The 19,800-nt window shown below is 35.5% G+C and overlaps 1 protein-coding gene across 3 annotated transcripts in view; it reads right to left on the bottom strand.

Moving 5' to 3' along the window:
- Positions 1–360: 360 nt before the first annotated feature.
- Positions 361–19,800, bottom strand: part of KLHL15 (kelch like family member 15) — a 30,630-nt gene continuing 11,190 nt past the window's right edge. For all 3 annotated transcript variants that reach the window (XM_025046619.1, XM_006911603.3, XM_025046620.1), the window contains 2 exons: positions 16,653–17,364; positions 361–3,052 (listed from right to left, as the gene is read on the bottom strand). In XM_025046619.1, the coding sequence (XP_024902387.1) occupies positions 1,940–3,052; positions 16,653–17,357 (1,818 nt within the window). In that variant the 5' untranslated portion in view covers positions 17,358–17,364 and the 3' untranslated portion in view covers positions 361–1,939. The remainder of the gene's footprint in view (positions 3,053–16,652; positions 17,365–19,800) is intronic.

Here is a 19,800-nt window from a genome sequence, read left to right as displayed (position 1 = left end):
AGAATCATTTAATAAAAATTTAAGTCTCATATACAAAAGAAGATTATTAACTTGATTTCTAAAACCAATGCCAATGTTTTTCTTTTTCAAAAACTACTCATGTACCTGACTGTTTCTTAAACTCAAACACCTCCAGTTTTGGAGTTTTAAGATCAGGTTTTTTCTTCTCATAGTTGTCTAATGTAATTGCAAAAAAAACAAAAAATAAGTCTTCACATTTCCATGACTTCACTTTTCCATTTTATGTTCAGTGGTGCAGCAGCAAAAAAAAAAAAAAAAAAAAGAAAACAAAAAAAAAAAAAAACAACCAATAAGTGGTCACCGTATCATTTCCCGCTAAAAGATGCAGAATTTAAAAAAAAAAAGTGAAACTAGAAAATTTATACAACAGCCATACAGAGGGCATTGCAATATTGCACCAATATCTTAAGATCTGGCAAGTTTTGCCAGTGTAGATCTAATGTATATCAGATATAGGCTCTACTTCAGGAAAAAATGGCATCAATTTGAATGAGCCATTCCCTGGTTATTCTTGCTGAATTTTGTCAACTATGTTTGTCCTTCGAGTTCAAAGAGTTGAAAGGTGCGGCTAATCCTAAAACATTTACCAGAAATACTTTTAAACAGTTATTCTCGATCCATTCTGAACTTTGAGATTACTGTCCTTCATGCTAGTAGCTTTCAGTAAATAAAACAAAAGCTGAGGGCTTAGATCCCCAGTGCCGCTAAGTATTTTGTACTAAATAAACGAGTAGATATGACCAGTTAAGATAATTCCATTCCTTACCTCTAAGTCAAAACTGAGCTCAAATTTTCCACAAGTTGCTACTTTCCATTCAATAACAGATGCAGCAGCTTTACTGAATGTAAAGAATGGGAGTTGCACTTACTTTTAAGGGGCCTTTATTTAGGAGTCTGGTATTACCTAAATTCTCTTTAAAAGTGCTTTCACGCTGCAGGGCCAGGGCTTGTCATATACCACTGCGATTCTCACTAAAAACAGGTAACATTAAACAGACTGCAAAGAAAAACATTTTCAACAAGACATACATCGATAAGGAACACTAACGTTTACTTTTGAAAGTAAAATATAAAATGTTAGTTTTCCTAAATCCATACATGTTTCAGGAATATAAAGAGTTCAAATATTACTGAATCAGTATGGACTGAAGATAGGCTACTCTGATACCAAATGAGGACTCCAGTTATTTTAACTTTCTAAAAATGTTAATACATGAAAAGACATTACATCTAAAATTCAACAAGTATGGCAAACCGTGTGTGCAAGTGCACTAGCTTAAAAATATAGAATCCTAACCACGCATAAAAGGGGATGTGCCTTATATAGTCATAAGATGTATGCAAGTATGGATATGCTTTCACTAACACAATGCAGATAAGAGAAGGCAGCTTAGAAATAGTGTTTTGAATATAAAAAGTTAATTTTGTAGAAAATTTATATTTTTGCATTTCAGCAAAAAGCCATGCAAAAAGGTTGAGTTTTAAACTTAAACAGTAAAACCAAAAGGTCTAACGGACTGAAATATGCTGAAATAAATGTTCAAAAAGATTTCAGATCGAGATAGAAACTGAAATTACATCAAGTGACACTTATCAGGTCTTCTCTTAGAAGATGCATGACTCCTACGCTGACATCTGAAAGAAATGTTTAAAGCATAAAGTCAACTTCCCAGATAAGTGGATCGTTCGATTAAACTGCTTCTGGAAGTAGTTTCAAGAGCTAGCACTTTGAATTAACTTATTGCATGAGTTTGAGGCCACTAAAAAGAAAAAAAAAAGGATGCTAGCACAGAATGAAACTTTTTTACGCTATTAGACCAATGGCTTTGATAGTAAAACTGGTGAGGTTTTGCTTTATGTTTTTAATTAACTACTTTGTCACAAATTTTATGTTTGGCTTTTCTTGAGGGAAAAAAAGTCATTGATTGCAACGTCTGACCTCGTCCAGTATATATTCTGGAAAATGCAGATTGCATACTTGTAAACCATCCAGCTTGCAGGGCATCCGTGGATACTCATCTTCCTTCCATTTGTTTTCGTCGGGATCAAAAGTGAGAATGGAATCGCTGTAATGACCGTTGTAGCAAAGGCCTCCAAGAACCATTATTTGTTTGTCCAGCACAGTCACGCCATGGCCACTTCTTCCAATTGGCATGGATGCCAAGATGGTCCACTGATCAGTCTCTGGGTTGTACACTTCTGTGGAAGGGCAGCCCTGAGATTCAAAAGAGGCCCTCAAGATCACACAGACACCACCAAAGACATAAAGCTTGCCATTGTAAGAAATCATCTTGTGAAAGCATCTTGCGTAATTCATTTTGCTCTTATTCTCCCAGCAGTTGGTAACTACTTGAGTTCTCCTGGTCCGTTGTTCTATGGTTCCTTCTTTACTGGGGTCGAACACGCACACTTGTTTGGAGGTGGAAGATGACGTGATTCCGCCGGTGATGAACAACTTGTTATTGAGCACTGTCCCTTCATGTCCATATTTGTTAACTGGATAAGGATCCACAAATTCCCATTTATCATTGGTGATGTCATATCTCTCTGTTGAATAGAAAGTCTCATCTCTGGTTCTTCCTGCTACAGCGTAAATAAACTTCCCAATAACACCAACTGCAAATTCTGAACGAGGTACAGACATGTCAGCCATCCGGAGCCAAGAGTTTTGTCTTGGGTCATACCTGAACACTTTGGAAGAAGCATGGAATTCGCCATCTGGGCCCAGTTCTTCCCCGCCCAACAAGAACACGAAGTTATTGACAATGGCAAGGCAGTCCGGGCGTAGAGGTACTTGGGGGCCTTCCAGTTCCCACCAGACTCTTGGTTTCTTCAGGAGTAGTATTTTACTGTTAACCATGCTATGTCCAATCATGCCTCGGAATACTGTAGTTTGGGGTTTGGCAGAGCGGATGCGGCTTGATTTCATATCTAACAAAGGCTGCTGGTGAACGTTCTGAAAGTAATGCAGTGCTTGGTCAACTTCATAGCGCAGCTGTCGGGAGTATCTATAAAATTCTGATGTCTTAACCTAAGAATATAAGTAAAAGAATTTAATTAAAAGAAAGAACATTGATGGCAAACAAAACATCAAAGCCCACTGATTAGTGTAAGATTTTAGGCATACTTTACTAAAACAGCTTTTCCTGTTAAGATCACAAGCTTTATTTTTTACAAAGCTTTATGTTTTTGCAATCTGTATCTTTAATAATCCATGCAGTCCCCAAGCTTTTTAAAGTAAACAGGTTACTTTCCAAGCACAAGCTAAACTTCTCTAACAAAATGTATTAATCACCTATTTTATGTCAGGCCCTGGGCTACAAGTGGTGGCTAAGAGGACAAATAGAGGTTTCACAGTAGAGAAAACCAAGACTATGGTTTTCTTAAAGAACAGCCATGACTGAATAATTTAGGGAATTAAGTTAGTGAGTTAGTAAAAAACATACACAAAATTCTCAGGTTTTTGACATAAAGACTTGGTCTGATATCAACTCCTACAGTAACAATTCGATTGACAAGAAAAAGGTCAATTTTTTTTTCCTTTTTGTTTTTGGAGCTGGAACTACCTAATCAAGATGATTACTAAGATCTTATGAAGCACTTTTAAGTGCTGTGCTAATGCTATAGGGATATTTAAAAAAAAATAAACATAAGATGTGGTCTGTTTCCTTAAAGAACTTAGAATATATTTGGGAAAATGAGAACAAATACACATTTATCAATAAGTAAATGAGTCAGCTGACGGTTAGGTGTGAGGCTGCACAGCGCATTTGTGAGTGCTGTGGAACTTTAGATAAAGAACATGTTGACCTGGCCTAAAACACTCGAGGGACACTCTGTGAAAGAGGTAGGAAGTTGAAGACCAAGCAGGACAAGCCTGTATCATAAAGACAAGGATGAGATAAGAGAGTCTTAAAATTGGATGGTAGAAATTAGATATTGTAGAGATAAAGTCAACAGAAGTACATGACTGATTTGAAGTATGGATAGGATGAAAAAGTGAGGACTCAAATGTGATTCGAGGATTCAGACTCGAGGTGACAGGTAGAGTGGTGTTAATAACGGAAACGGCAGACGAAGTGGTTTGGGAGAGGCATTCTAGTTCACTGGTGATAAATGTGAATTGCTGGTAAGATGCTGAGGTGGAAAGCCTGTTGGAAATCTGAAATGACAGTTTGGGAGGAAGTCAAAACTAGACATATATACTTATGAACTTTTTGTCCTTCCCTTCCTTTTTTCTTCCTTCCTTCCTATCTTTCTCATTCACTCCCCATCTTAGTCCAAAAAAAAGTGTTTGAAACAGTAAGCATCACAAATTTTTAAGTATTTTGATAAATGTATTACAATATCATTGGTTTCCTTTGTAATCCTAAGCATTTTATTTTATGCATTTAAAATCATTCTTCTGAGAAGGGGTCCTTCCATGGGTTTCACCAGACTAGCAAAGGGGTAAACAGCACAAAAAAGGTTGAGAATTCCTTGCTTAACCAAGTAAAAGAGAGAAAACTGACATTACTGCATTGGGTGCTTTAAGTGTAACATCTCGTGTTAAAGTATTCCTTCCATGAGAGAGCAATAATCATCCCTGTTTTCCTGATGACAAGACCGAGGCTTAGAGTGTTAAGTCAACATGCCCAAATTGTTTGCACGACTAAAACCAGTAGAGCTGCAATCTATTGACCCAGGACAATCCTGCTCCAAAGCTCAATTTCCAACACAGCTTCCAATATTCTTTAGAAAACTCTTTAAATGACATACTCACTTATTAAAACAATATGTTTGATGAATTAGCCTAATGACCCCTTTCAAAGAAAAGGTAGTATAATTGTTCTAAATACAAAGAATCTATCATACGGATCATAGAATTCAAGTTTTCCAAAGGAAAATGAGAATCAATTCCAAGATCGGAAACTGTGTAAAGAAGCTCGAGAAGACTTGGAAGCTCTCAAAAGCATAATGCTCACTGCATAATTGCAAACACACTGATAAGGGGACGAAAAGGGGAAAGTATCTAAAAAATCTGATGTGCTGCACAGAGAGCTTTCTGGAATTCAGATGTTAAAAAACCACTTACAACAGATGGTAAAAAGAAAGAAAACAGGCACATAAAACAAGTATTAGTGGAATGGAGCTGTAAGAATATTGTGAATGAGGCTAAAGCCCCAGGATGAACTGTGATTTTACAAAGTGCCAAATATTGAACAGCATTTTAGAGGCTAAAGTAAGAGGAAAAATTGAAGCACCCCTCCCCACAGGTTTAAATGTAATATTAACAAAGACAAAGAGAAATAGCCTTACTCCTATTTTATTTCCATTCTCAGCTAAGAATGTTTTATTCTTTCCAATCTGAAGATCAAATACAATGACTAAGAAGAAACTTAAACCCAAGATAGCTAAGAGAAAAAAAAGAAAAACCAGCTAGATATTCTCACAGAGTTCAAGTCATTTGATCTCACAAATCACATCCTGGGATCCTGAGAGGCTTCACAGATAAGGCTGTGTAATTGCTTTCCGTAATCTGTATGGAATCATGAAGAATGGGAAAGGAGTAGAAGCCAGACAAATTTCCCAACTACAAACTGGTTAGCCTGAGGATGATCCTGGATTGTTAAAAAATAGTTTAGCACTTGCCAATAAGAAAGCACGACACACTAGGAGGCAGCACAGACTCACCAAGTAAAGCCAAGACTGGCTGTTTCTAGTTTAATTTTTGATGATGTTATAGCACTGGTAGAGAGTGAGAGAACCTATGACTTCAACAGAGCAATCAACAAAGTCTAATCATAAACGAGAAAGGCTGGGGGCCCATGAATCACCTGAAGTTGCAGCAATAATTGTGTTAATGCATTTGAGGGGTCAGAGTGAAGTGGTGATAAGTCTACAGCTTTTGCCAGATGCTCCAGGGATCCACGAACTCCAAATGTCAAGCTTTAACTGACTCTATCCTCAATATGAACTAACGACGTGAAATGACAGCCTTAAAAGCTAATAAAAATCACGGACTGAATTAAAAGAAGAGACAATCCCATGCTTTCCATTCGGGTGAAACCACAACCAAGACAGCGTTCGGTTCCATCACTACATTCTAGACATTGACAAAATGGAACATATCTGGAAAAAAGATGGCAACTGTTTTCAGGACCTGTAAGCGGAAGTTAGGAGGAAGATTTTAGGCCAGTATAAGGAAAAGCTTTGTAATTAGAGCTGTCAAGATAATGGATGTTCATTGCATTATCTTTAAGAGCACAAAGACTGGGAACTCAAGTATCTATCAATAAGACGTCGGTTGAATAAACTTTAGTATATACCGTATGTAGTAGTCACTAAAAAGAATGAGGTTAATCCATATGCACTAACACAGACATTCAAAATGTCAAATGACAGAAACTGCATAATAGTATATACAATATTCTCAAAAAATAAAAATGAACTATTTTAGTCGGCAGTAGATGCAGGGGAAAATGTATACATGGACAACACAGGTTATCAGTGAGCTTCTGGGGGACTTGCCCTTTTTAGGTTCCATAAGGGTCTATATTTAGCTTTTTTACAGAGACTACAGTATAAAACAAGTATAGGTACATATTTTCCCAAGTCAAGGACTGTCTACATCTGGAGTCAGTGAACGTTCTACCATGGGAGGTAGTCCAGGTGTGACCATCTATCAGGAGCACTAGGACTAGGAAAATGACCTGTAATGACCTTCCATCTACCAACCCTCTGCTCTTGCAGATCCCATCAAACAGAGCCAGCTTAACTGCTTCTTAAGAGTCATTTTCCTATCTTTCATTTTATACCCAATTTTCAGGTCCCTTTGTCCTCTTCTCCATTCCACTGTGCTCTTTTGAAACCAAGGTTCCAAAGAGTTTCCAAAACTCATTTCAACTCTATGTTCAAGTCCAAATCAAAGCTACCTATCTGCATGCAGGCTGTTCAACCTCTAAGTCTCTGACAGTGGAAGCTGCGCCTCTTGAGATCACTAGTTATACCCTAAAAGACCTAACCGAAGAAACTGAACTCCTACTACTCTCTGCCAGGTTCAGAAGTTCTAGATCTACCCTGCCCTTTTCCCAGAGCTATTTACTGCTGCAATTTTCCTCTAAACCCACACAATAGCAATAAGCATAACTAGTTTCTTCTTCCACTATAGAAATGGGAAATGAATGCCTCTCTGATAATCCTGGAAAAATTACAGATATACTCTGCTTAAAAACAAAAGGCGGAAGGCTGAAAAACCTATGTAAATGGAATGATTTAAAATGCATTAATGAAAAGAGCTGTCCAAAAATAAATGTGGGGCTCATCTTTTCATAGAGAAACCATTTCTCTCATCATTTGCTCCTCATGTAACAGTTAAACTATCTGTATATTGGGTGCTCTCAAAAGAAAGATATGGGAAGAATGACATTCCTTTCATGTTCTGAACTACTTTCCTTATCTTTTCATAGGATTAAAAAAGCTGTCTTGTTTTAAAAATTGTATTATGAAAAGCATTTTATCTTATTCTGAATATAAAATGAAAGCATGTATTGTCTCTTAAAAAGTCATCTAAAAATTTTAAATTGGCCATTTCCTCCTTTAATCTTTTAATTTAATGTAATTATGTGCATGCACATATGCGTGTAAAGAAAATATGAAAAATTTTGATTACGGTTCCTGTAAACATATTAAGTCAAAGAAATAACAGCTAGCCATTACCACTGAGCAAAAATTCCATGTTTCTCCCTTCACTGTCAAAATAGTATATAATCCATTTATTAAATTTTTAACCTTTAAAGGTAATTTGTAAATTTTGAGAATTAAAATGGAACTGGCAATATAATTAAAACAAGCATTTCTACAGAGCTCACTACCTTTATTTGATTAAAAATCTGCAATTTTAAATATCTACTAAAATTGGCTAGTCTAAAATTATTTTAGGCTTTCGGTCAGCCAACTGAAGGTATTATCAGCTGTTTCACCTTTCAAAATGATTTGTAAATGCCCAATATACTAAACCAAAAAACCAAAATGCCTTTTATTAGTTTATCCATCAGTGGGGGAGGGCAGTACTGGGGGCAGAAATAACCCCAGAACTCAAGATCCCAGATCTTAGGCCGTGGACAAGCCTCTAGTTTGGAGATTTCCTTTTGACAGGAGTCAGCTGCATAAACAGACTTCTCTGGCCCTTCCTACATTCAAAAATGCTAACCTAATTTTTGGAATGATGAGTATAAGGTATCATGGGGAAGAAAGACTGAGTACTGGCTGTCAGTTTTATCATCTCTTCTCCATGATCCAATCTCCTCAAAAGAAATATCCAGAAACAAAGCAGTTACTATCATGGGGCTTTAGTGTGAAAACAAATGCTATCTTTGGGAACTATAGCTACATTTGATAAAATTTTGATATTCAGTAAAATGTGGAGCAGTCGTTATATATGTTGTATTGCAAAAGCATCTACCCTGGTATGAGAAGTCTATTTATAAAACCATGCTCAGAACTGAAGCTCATATTAATTTATGTGAAACAAAATTATCACAAAAAAAGCTAAGTGCAAAATGCCTTTAATTAATCCCTTTGTCCTGAAAAACTGAGTTAATGACCAGAGATAAGGCTATTTAAAAAATCAGTTCCTGCTAAGCACAAATCCTCTCAGTAATACTCTAATTGCAGTCAAATACCAAATGGCAGAGACAAATTTTTAATAAGGATTTACCCATCCTCTCTTCTAGCAGGCCAGAGTTCAAAAACTTCAGAAGTTAAGCAACCAGGGTAAATGGAGGCAAGGGGGAGGCCCCCTCGGAACAATATTCTAATAAGAGTTTCAGCACAATTTGGTTAATCCTCTATCCCTTCAACTTTTCTATAGAGTAAAAAATATTTAATTCAAAAATAAATGTGCTTATTAGAAAGTCTAATTTCCTTCTAATTTTGGTGCAATAGTAATAGAGCACCACTGGAAATTAGAGTGCACAAACCTAAAAGGTAGAAAATAATTTTCAAAAAAACCTTAAGAACCATCTCATTATCTGATTATACTAATATTTACACAATACAACTAAATTTTAGAATTCTTTTCTGTTTATGGAAATACTCTCATCCATGTAAATATTTTATCTATAAATATGGTAAGGCAGAAAGAAAGCCAAATCAAAGGTTTAACCCTAAAACACTTCTGAATGACCAATGCTTACCTATGACAAATGTAACATTTTCTGGGTAAATTTTAAATTTGAGAATCAAACTTTAAAGCCTAAAAATCTTAATATTTTCCTTTGTTCCTTTCCTAGTCCTAGCCTTTTCTCTAGTCATTTTCTGACTTCTCTGATCCTTTCCAATTTCCGCTTATCATTTGCTTTCTTTTTTACAATTTATTAAAAAGGTTTTCTTCTTTTACAATATAGCTGTCCCCATTCCATATCTTCCTTTCCTTTTATTTACTCCATAGTTAATTTCCAATTCTATGCTTTTGTTTTAATCACCCTTTTATTTAAAAGGAAAAATCATCAAGTAAGACTAAAATTTTAAACTCCTATTTGCAACAGGTTCCTGCCAGCTTAATATACCCTCTGAGATAATCTTTCTCAGGGATTCTAATAGCAGTCCACACCCTAGATTACCAGCACTCTCCAGGAACCTCTGTGTACCGGGAGTGAACGCAAGTCCAAGGTAAAAATTAAGAGTATTCTATTCTCCATCTATACATAAAAGGAAGAAAACCTGAGAAACACTTTGGGTGATTTTTAAAGAACTGCACATGTGTTAATTATAATCATGCAAGTCCATGGGGCTGGGGAGGCAAAAAGGAGACTGATGCAGAAAAAGACATAAGACATTAACTGAGAAAGGACGCTTACCCCATTGACCTAGTTTCCAGAAAACCTGCTAATCTCTGTGCCTTCATGCCAAGGGGCAAGTGAGCTGATGTTAATTTAAGCAATTTCAAGTTTATAGCTGTACAAGTTCCAGTTAATACATGAAGGGGATTTTAAACCTTTTCAAAAACAACTCAAGCTTATTAGAAATTCTAATCAAATTTCACATTTGAATCCCAAGTTACTGTCCTTCTAAAAAATATTTTGATTGTCAAATATAGCACTGCTTATGTTTCTCATGTACTTCAAAAATTGGGAGAGTTAGAGGGAAATTTCTGATTTTTCTTCTAGATCTGTCTGGCTATAGTTGAAGTTATTAGAAATAAATTTTCCAGTTTGTCGCTAAACTGTGGTAACATTTCAGTTAATGGTTAATTCCTAGACAGAAATTTTGGATCAGTCAAGTGCTAGATTAGTTAAAACACATTACAATGCATAAGTGGAGGAATTCTGTAGGGTATGTGACACCTACATTTTACACAGAAGCAACGTAGCCAAGTCAATTTCATTAGGGGGTTGTGCCTCAATTAACTAGAATATTACACCACCCTGAATAAATTTCCTCATGGGTCACAGTCATTGTTAATGCTATATAAATGGACAATGCTAAGAGAGAAAGTATTTGGAAGACTATCAGCATTTTGTGAAGACCAGTTCTGAGAGCTACTACATTCTTAGTAAGATATCCAAGGTATATTTGGATGCTTAATTTGTAATCTCTGAATTCTATCAGTTTCAAAGTAAGTCCAGGACACCTTATCCCCATTTTAAAAGGTAGCTTTTAAGGCCACAAATTCTGCTCCTTAAGTAAAAGACATTTATTTTTCTAAGTGTTAGAAAGCTTTTCAGAAGCATTAATTTTTACTCTGATTCTAGGATTTTCACTAGTAATAGAGTTATCTTTTTTAGGAGACTATCATTTTTATCTCAAAGTTTTAAATATCCTTTTTTAAGCTTAATAAATGCAAAATAAATATTTACTTAATATTATTAATAAACTTATAAAATGGATATATAATTTGTTAAATCCAAATATGTTATCAGTGAAAGAGAATTAACATTCTTTTCATTAAAACATTAGCTTCGCTCTTTAAAAGTTATATAAATCCAATTTGGGGAGATATGGAGAATTACATTTAACAAATCACACTAGGGAGCTTGAATATCATGAGCTAGCTTATAAAACAAAATATATGGAATAAAGCAGAAAACATCTGTATAATCTGCTTCCTTAATAAACAATGAAAAATTAACTATAAAATCTTAAATACAAACTGAACAAATGTGTTTTTACCTTTACAGGATTCAGAATAGATTTTCTTCCCCTTTGAAAAACTGTAAGATTTTATGGTTACGAATAATACAATTTCTAAGGGTATAATTGGTACCCTGACTCTTATCTTATGCATATTTATGATACTGAAGATGCCCTGGGTTCAAGTTTTAAAATTCACTGTACAAAAGAATCAACATATGGCTATTTCAATGAATAATTTAACTAAAACTTTTGCTAAAAAGACCTTTTCTGCATAAAAGTCAAGTATATTATGCATTTTGCCAAATATACATTTACTTCATAAAAAAGTAATTGTTTTTTAAAAACCAAAAGACCAAGAGAGCAAAGTTTAAACTATTTAAATCTTCACATCACTGAAATTCAGAAAGACAAATGTCAGGCCTTATCTCTGTTAACAGAGGCAAAGACCAACAGAGCTAGAAAAAAAATACATGCCACAGACATTTGCGTAAGTAAAAACTGAAACCAAAGTCTAGTTTTAAAACTGGGAATCCACTATAGATAAAACAAATCCTAAGAACTCTTAAACAACTATGTCAAAAGGGCAAGATCCTTAAATTTTCAGCTTTTATTATATGGTGAAAATCCTAGAATTGTGCTTTCACATCTTTTTCCCACATCTTACTTTTTTCAGTGCCATTAAATTTCTTAGGCTGCTTAGTTCATGCCGACACCTTAGAATTTTCACAACTCTATAACAACTTCTAAAACAACCCAAGCTGAGCCACAGGGTTAACTGCATGCTTACTGCACCTCGGGGTCCTTTTCTCTACCCTGGCGGCTCTAACAGGAAGCCCTTGGACCAAGAGGCAAACAGACCCGGGTTCTAGTCTGGACAGTGCCAGTTGTTCTGGGATAAGGTTCCTAACCTCTCTGAGCCTGTTTTCTTATCTATAAAATGGAGGTAGCCTGTAGAGTCTACCTATGTGTAAAGTACTCGTTACATGGCCTGGCATACATAAGGTGTTCAGATAAGGAGAATCACTGCCTCTAAGGAACTCAGTGAGGAAATCTGGTAGTCTGGAATATGCGGTACAAAAGTTAAGACAGTCTTGTTTTCAGCTGGGGAGAAAATCCAGTAGAGCACTACAGGAAAAGATATTGGAAAAAAAACTCCAAAGATTTCAGCATGGCTAGAGGCCATAATTCGGGTCCCTGGAATCAGTGGGGTCTATTCCTTGGGGAGAGGCAGAATGCCCCCTTCCCGCACTATGAAGCCACTGCTCACTCAGATCTGACGGTTACTACCAAAGGAAGAATTAAAATCTCCACAGGTTCCTTCACCAAGCTTTGTTCAATGGCTTTTCATGAGGCCAGGGAAAGGGTCCTGACCAAGAGATGCTATATACTCGTTATCTTCATCAGCCATTCCACAAGAATAGCTAGGTAGGTAAAATTCATTTAACACTAAACTATACAGAACATTTCTAAAGGCTGGGAATCCAGGAGAGGGGTTAAATATGAGAAAGGCTGTTTATTGTATGAATACTCAGAGTTTCTAAGGAACAACTCACTCCTTGAATTTCTAGAGCAGCGCTGTGCAACGGAAATACAATCTGAGCCACAAATGCGAGCCAAAGATGTCATTTTACACTTTCTAGTAGCCACATTTTAAAAAGTAAAAGAGTGAAATTGATTTTATTTTATTTAACCCAATAAATCCAAAATGTCATTTGAACATGTAATCAATATAAAAATTAGTAATAAGGTAATTTATATCTATTTGGTCTTCATAAGCTTTGAAATCTCAATTCAGACTTGTCACATTTCAAGTATTCGATAACCACAAGTGAAGACCATATTGAACAGCGCAGTTCTAGAGTCACAGATACACACTAATTTTTGTATAAGAATAAATAATCTTTCTTCTACCTGAATCAATGCTTCCCTGAATAGCTACTCCTTTTTGGGGTCTCAAATAAATGCTTGTTGCCTCTCAAAAAAAATGAATAATCTTTTAATTTTGACACTTTAGCTAGTTTTGATCCTAATAAATTGAATGGAAAGGCTCTAAATTTTTTTTAAAAATGAGGGAAATTTTATAAATCTAAAAGAAACAACACGGAATACTATGAATAAAATCATTTTTTTGTGAATAAAATTCTTGATGATTTTAGTCATAGGATTGGGCTATTTATTTAGCCTTATACAAAAAAACAATGGTAAATTGTAAGTTTGATCAGTTGCTAAATGGTTTTCCAAGACTTTCTCTGGCATTGCAACAATATTTTCCTGTAATTGTTCCTGAAAAAACATGATGCTAAAAAGTGGATGTTAACAGGAAATATAAGGAATAGAGGAACTAAGTTAACACCAACACAAGGAAATAATCTGATAAGTCCAGAATGTGGAACACACTAAAATAATCAGTGATCTGATCTGTCTCCAAAAAAAAAGGTGGGGGACTGTTTTAGATTAAGAAAGATTAGACAGACATGATTACCAAAAGCAATGCATAAATCATGACTGGATTCTAGGGCAATTTAGAGACAACTGGAAAAACTTGAATATGAACTAGCTATTAGATGATATTAGGATCTTATTGTTAATTTTCTTAGTGGAATGGCATTAGACTTGAGTAGAAAAAAGTCCTTATTCTGAGGATAGGCATGTTAAGTATTTAGGAATGAGATGTCATGATGTTTGAAACTTATTTTCAAAGGTTCAGGAAAGAAAAAAGTCTACACATAAAGCAAATATGGTAAAATGTTAACAGTTCTTGAATCAAGGTGACAGCTATATAGGCATTCATTATACTACTCTCAACTTTTTGTATGTTTGAACATCCTCATCATAAACAAGAAAAAGGAGAGATAATTCTAGATTAAGAGACCTAACCAAATGTGCTGTACATGAACCTTGATTAAATCCTAAAAAACAAAAAAACACACACAAAAAAACCAAAAAAAAAACAAAAAACATTTTTGGGACAACTGAGAAAATCAGAAAATGGAGTAGATATTACATAATGTTAAGGAATGACTTAATTTCAACAATGGTATTATGGTTATGTAGATAAAATCCTCACTCTTGGGAGATGAGATGGGCTTGTTGAAGTAGTTAAGAACAAAGCATCATAACGTCTAGAGCTTTCTTTGAAATGGTTTAGCAAAAAAACAAAAACTTTACATAAAGGCATACACACCCTCTACCTATCCAGCTAGCTCAAGCTAATGTGGCAGAACGGTAACAACTATTAACCTACAAGGTATGTTTAACGGGTTATTACTTTACCATTCTTTTAGCTTTTTTGTATGTTTAGAAAGTCTCATAATACAAAGCTTTTAAAAAAAATTAAAGCTAAAAAGTACTTATCAATATTCCATTTTTCTAAATTTCAGCAAATAGGATAATTATCACAAATCAAAACTACCTACCCTTTTGCCCACAGATTCTCATACTAAAAAAGGACCAGCACTGATGTAACAGGTCTTTACTTCTGTGCCCTTTCTGGCACTGAGCATATATAATGGATATTAAAATGGCCTTGAGACCTGCAGTGTGCTGAGCACAGGAAAAATAGATGGGTCCCATTTTCAAGGAGCTCAAAATAGTATGGTGTAAAATAGTCCAAATTCTTATTTTCCAAGCAAAATTTCCATTTCAGTTTGGTTTCTGAAGTTTTATTTCTAGAGATCAGGTCTCAAATCTGACTTAGTGTTTCTCAACATTTAGAAAGCCATAGATTCCTTTGATAAACATTAACTCTTGTACACTGCAAAGACAAGAATCACTAACTACCTTCCATTTATCTTACCAGTATTATTAAAATCAAACTGAAAGATTTCTCTGTGGCCAGGGCCTTATTAAGTTTTCCTAAGAAATTAATTCAAGAAGGAAGCCTTAACAACATTTTCATTCTGATGAGATTCACAATACCTGGCCAATGGGTAATAATCACCTCCTATGCTGTGTATGCAAACAATCCATCAGAAGATACAATCAATGTTTTTGTACCATTTACAAAACTACCCAATGGTATTAACTTTCAGCCCAGCTGCTGTCACTATTGACTACCCTAAACTGATAATTGGAATATAAAAAGGCTCTGCAGCTCAGTACTTAAAAGTCATTTACTGCTATCAATTATCCACCTTATTGTCCCACTAGAGGGGAAATTTTATTTTCTATTTCACACGTACTTCCATCTAGTTGGAGGGTTTTTGTTTGTTTTAGTAATGGAAAAGCATTTGCATTCAATGTATAAAGACAAAACAGGATTCCCCGGGGAAATAGAGCAATAAAAACAGTAGAAGGAAAAAAAATCAAAACAGACAAATGATTTACATAGTGTGGAGCTGACTATCACTGAACAAAAATAATTAAGAAATGTATTTTTTAGTTTCAATTATTTCTGCCTTATCAGTACATTTTGAGACTAAAGATAAAATCCCATAAAATTGAGTTCTCTATTAAATGTATAAGTTAATGGTATTTCACAGTATTTCAGAGGGGAAAAAAACATGTCAGGCTGCTGAGTGTTATTCGAAGGCGCAAATTTGTTTATTTTTCAGATGGTATAAACACCCCTCCTTTGCAAATATTATATTTTTATCACCAGATCTAGTAACTAAAGATGAAGAACTGTTTAACATGAAGGGTGTCGACCAAAGCTTTAAGTGTGCTTTCTAGAAAGAAGAAAAGATGCAAGAGGTAAACAGAGCCCCAGAGGTAACCACGTGATTAGAAACCAATTAAGTTATGCAATTACTGAAACTGCTTTCTCTCCTTTGGGCAAGAAAGGATCACAAGTGAGACTGATACAAAAATGAAAAATTATTACATGTAAAAACGCCAAAGTTGTTTTGGAAAAAGACTATTTTAAAGATAGCAGAACCGTTACATGGTAAAATGTTCAGAGATGTTTGATCAATGTAAATAGAGGATTTATAGTGTATTTGTTTAGAAATGCCAAAATGACAGGTTTAGACATAAACAGAGTTTTCATGGTTAAATTTAGTTAGTGTGCTCAAACAGGGGGAAAAACAGAACTAGGTAAGAGCAGGGAAGAAAGTCACCACTTGGGTCTCTTGGTTTTCAAGAGCTATTTTGTTTCCTTACTACATTTTAGAGGAATATGAAACTATTAATGCTTATCATTCAGAACTATAAAATTCCTCAACTCTAATTTCAGCATGTGGTACTTAACTTTTTAAAAAAGAGAACCAGCCTGACCCAGTTCAGATTTAATTACTTTGTGAAAAGCTAAACCAAACTTCTAATATTTTAGGCTAAATAAGTATGCTTCACAATTAAAATCAAACTATTCCACTACCTACCTGGTTTATCTCTCGCCCAGAAAATGTGTTTTAAAAAAGCTAAATGAATCTACAACAAATTAGACTTCTTATACATAAACCATTCTTATAAACTATTCATTCTTTTTGGCCCCTTACCCCGCCTAACAATCTTATCTATAAAGACATATTGCTTTAACTCAATGATGAATCCTGTCTATTGCTTTCAAATGCACTAACCTTCTCAAAAACACTGGATGGGGTCATCAAACAAAACCTGATGTTCTGAATGATGGTATCGGTATGTCTCCAGCGTCTTCTATCATGCCGCAGCCAAGACTGCACAGCCTCGTACAGCTCTATCTCTGGGAACCTGTTCAGATGATCATTATCCAAATAAGACATGAGCTTCTCAAAGCTCAGATAAGACAGGAAGTCGGGCCTGGACATGAGTGGCACAAAATTGTCTAGCAGAAAGGCGTCCAGCTTCTCCCTGACTCCCTCGATGTTTACACCGAAATCATCTAAGAGTCTCATAATTTCTGCACAATTCCCTAAGCAGATTTTCGCTAATAGAAAAGAGCAGCAGAACTTCACCACTTCTATAAGTTGAACATACATGGCAGCCTGAAGAATCTCATGAACAGTATTCATACTCAGTTCTATAGTTCCATAGTACATAAACTGAAGAACGTGGCTGAAACCAGTAGCAGTTAGACCTTTCAAATGAATTTTGTCCTGATCTCGTTCCCTCATGTCTGCAGTAAACATAATTCTGAAGTAATCACTCTGGGTGGCCAAGAGTGCTTTATGAGCCTGGAACTGATGATCTTCAATAACCAGAGTGACATCAAGAAGCAATCCCTCCTCATACAGTGCCCTGAACCCAGCAGAGACACTGGTGTCATGAATGGACGAACAGAATCCTTCCATGTCCCCTGCCATGAATCACCTGGAAAAAAAGTAATCAAAGAAAACTGTGTTAATCATTTCCATGCATTCTGAAGACATCATTAACTTAGAGCTTAAACAATTTTTATAATTATCTCAATTCCACTGCCTAAGTCCTAAATGCACAATCCCCTTGGGAGAAGAGAACCTAAAGATTTGCAAGCTAATGCTTTTGGTTTACCTACCTGGGGGGAAAATCTATTAAATATCTATCAATAAATGGTAAATTGTTAACTTACAAACATTATACACCTATCTCAATGATTTTCCGCTGTTTACCAAATATGTTTAAACATGTCCCCAAATTATCAACACAAAAAGGATTTTTCAGTCAAATACTAAATTATGAAAAACAAAAAAGAAATGAAACCAAAAGTACACTATTGACCTTGAAAACTCCTAGAAATGTACCCAAATGAAAGAATCAGATAAATATGCCAAGTTGTACACACAGGTTTTTCTTTCTAGCCTTATTCATAATAAAAAAAAAAATAGAAAGTATTCAAAAGCCCAATAATAGATTATTAACTAAATATGGTGTAGTCCTATAATGGATTACTCTAACAACTAAAAATGATGGCAGCAATCTACCTATTCTGACAAAGGATATCTATTAGGTATTGTTATATTTTTTTTAAAAGCAGGCAACTAACTGCAATATACGCAGTATATTTTCAAAAATTAAATAAACATAAATATGCTTAAATGAGAAAAAGTCTGGAGGAATATATACCAAAAAATGATGTCCCTGGGTAGTGGGATTTCAAGAAATTTTGAGGTTTATTGTTCCCATTTTACTTAGTAACCTTATTTTAAAAAATGATCATGTACTGCTTACATATTTAAAATATAAGAATGTAATTTTGAAAAAAAATTAAATCACATTTTTGCATATCTGAGAAATGAAGCCAAGATAGTGAAATTATAATTAGATCTCTTAAGTAAAGCAGAATAAACTAATTCAGTCCATGAGACTGTTTATGAAGTAATTTTCTCCTTTTCACACAACTCCATCCTAGGCCATCTATCCTCTCAATTCTCATCCTCACACAGCTCTGAGCCTCCTCCCCAACAACCCATCCTCTCATCTGTGAATTCTGTCCCAACCCTTTCCACTGTTCCCAGTGGAACTTTGACCTTCACTGTAAACAGATTCCCATACAGGCTCATGCTGGTCACAGAAAGTTTTCTCAGCAGCCTGATTTAAATAAGAAAAATACTCTTCTATATTCTTCAGAGAACAAAATACTCTTCTATTGCTTATACACCTACATTCTAAACCTTATCTTTCCACTGTCCTTTTTTTAAAACATGGCTTTTCACTCAGATAAAACTCCATCATCTGTTTCTCCTTGTCACTTAGGATATACACACATCCTGATCAGTCTCCCATATTCCCTGACAACTTTTGGCACCTGGCTAAGTGTCATCTTCTCTACCTCTTCAGTGCTCACCTAAGATCACTCATCCAAAAAGGAAGAATCAAAGTTCTCTGACCTCAACCCCTATAACCTCCTTTACTCCATTTTAAAACTGCATTTCCAACCCTGTTGGCCCTCACCACAATCCAGAAGCGGTCTACATTTGAAATCTTAACTGTCACTTTGCCCTCTCTGGCTTAACCTTTTCCTCTCTTTTCACTTGGTCCATCATTCTCCAAACTTTACCTCTGTCCTTCTCCAGCTTAGACCTTCTGGTATGAGACCCAATTTCCCAAGCTCTTTCCTTTCCCTAGCTGGGTGTTTGGATGGACCATGAGCCTTCTGGTGAAGCAACTGGCATCACTGTCACCTGCTTAACCTCCTTCCTCAGGGAAGCTGTTGCTGTCAATCTCACCACTCTATCATCAATGCCTCCTCCTTTAGTGACTAAAAGAAGAGCATCTCTATGTGCCAGGCACTATGTTAGGTATGGAGGTGTGTGCCTTTCAGTAATCTCTGTACCCTGGATTTGGCAGAGCTTTCAGTTGCTGAGAGTGAAAAGGCAGCTTCCACTGACACGCTAAAGGCACCACTTCTCCACTCCTGTGAGTAGGCTATCACTAAATTCTACTACTTTGTTTCATCGCTATGTTGCCTATGACATCCTGTACTTAATTTCTTGACATATTAATTGATGTAAGTGAGTAGTTATCTCAATCTACCCTGGATTTGGCAGAGCTTTCAGTTGCTGAGAGTGAAAAGGCAGCTTCCACTGACACGCTAAAGGCACCACTTCTCCACTCCTGTGAGTAGGCTATCACTAAATTCTACTACTTTGTTTCATCGCTATGTTGCCTATGACATCCTGTACTTAATTTCTTGACATATTAATTGATGTAAGTGAGTAGTTATCTCAATCTGGGGTCATCTCAAAAAAAAAAAAACTTTCATTAATTAAAAAAAAAAAAATAAGCCTGAAAGGATAATATCCCAAAATGTTAAAAATTTACCTTGGG

Source organism: Pteropus alecto, unplaced genomic scaffold (assembly GCF_000325575.1).
Source record: "Pteropus alecto unplaced genomic scaffold, ASM32557v1 scaffold23, whole genome shotgun sequence".
NCBI lineage: Eukaryota > Metazoa > Chordata > Mammalia > Chiroptera > Pteropodidae > Pteropus > Pteropus alecto.
The sequence above is the reverse complement of the archived record's forward strand: the minus strand, read 5'-3'. Positions and strand labels throughout refer to the sequence as shown.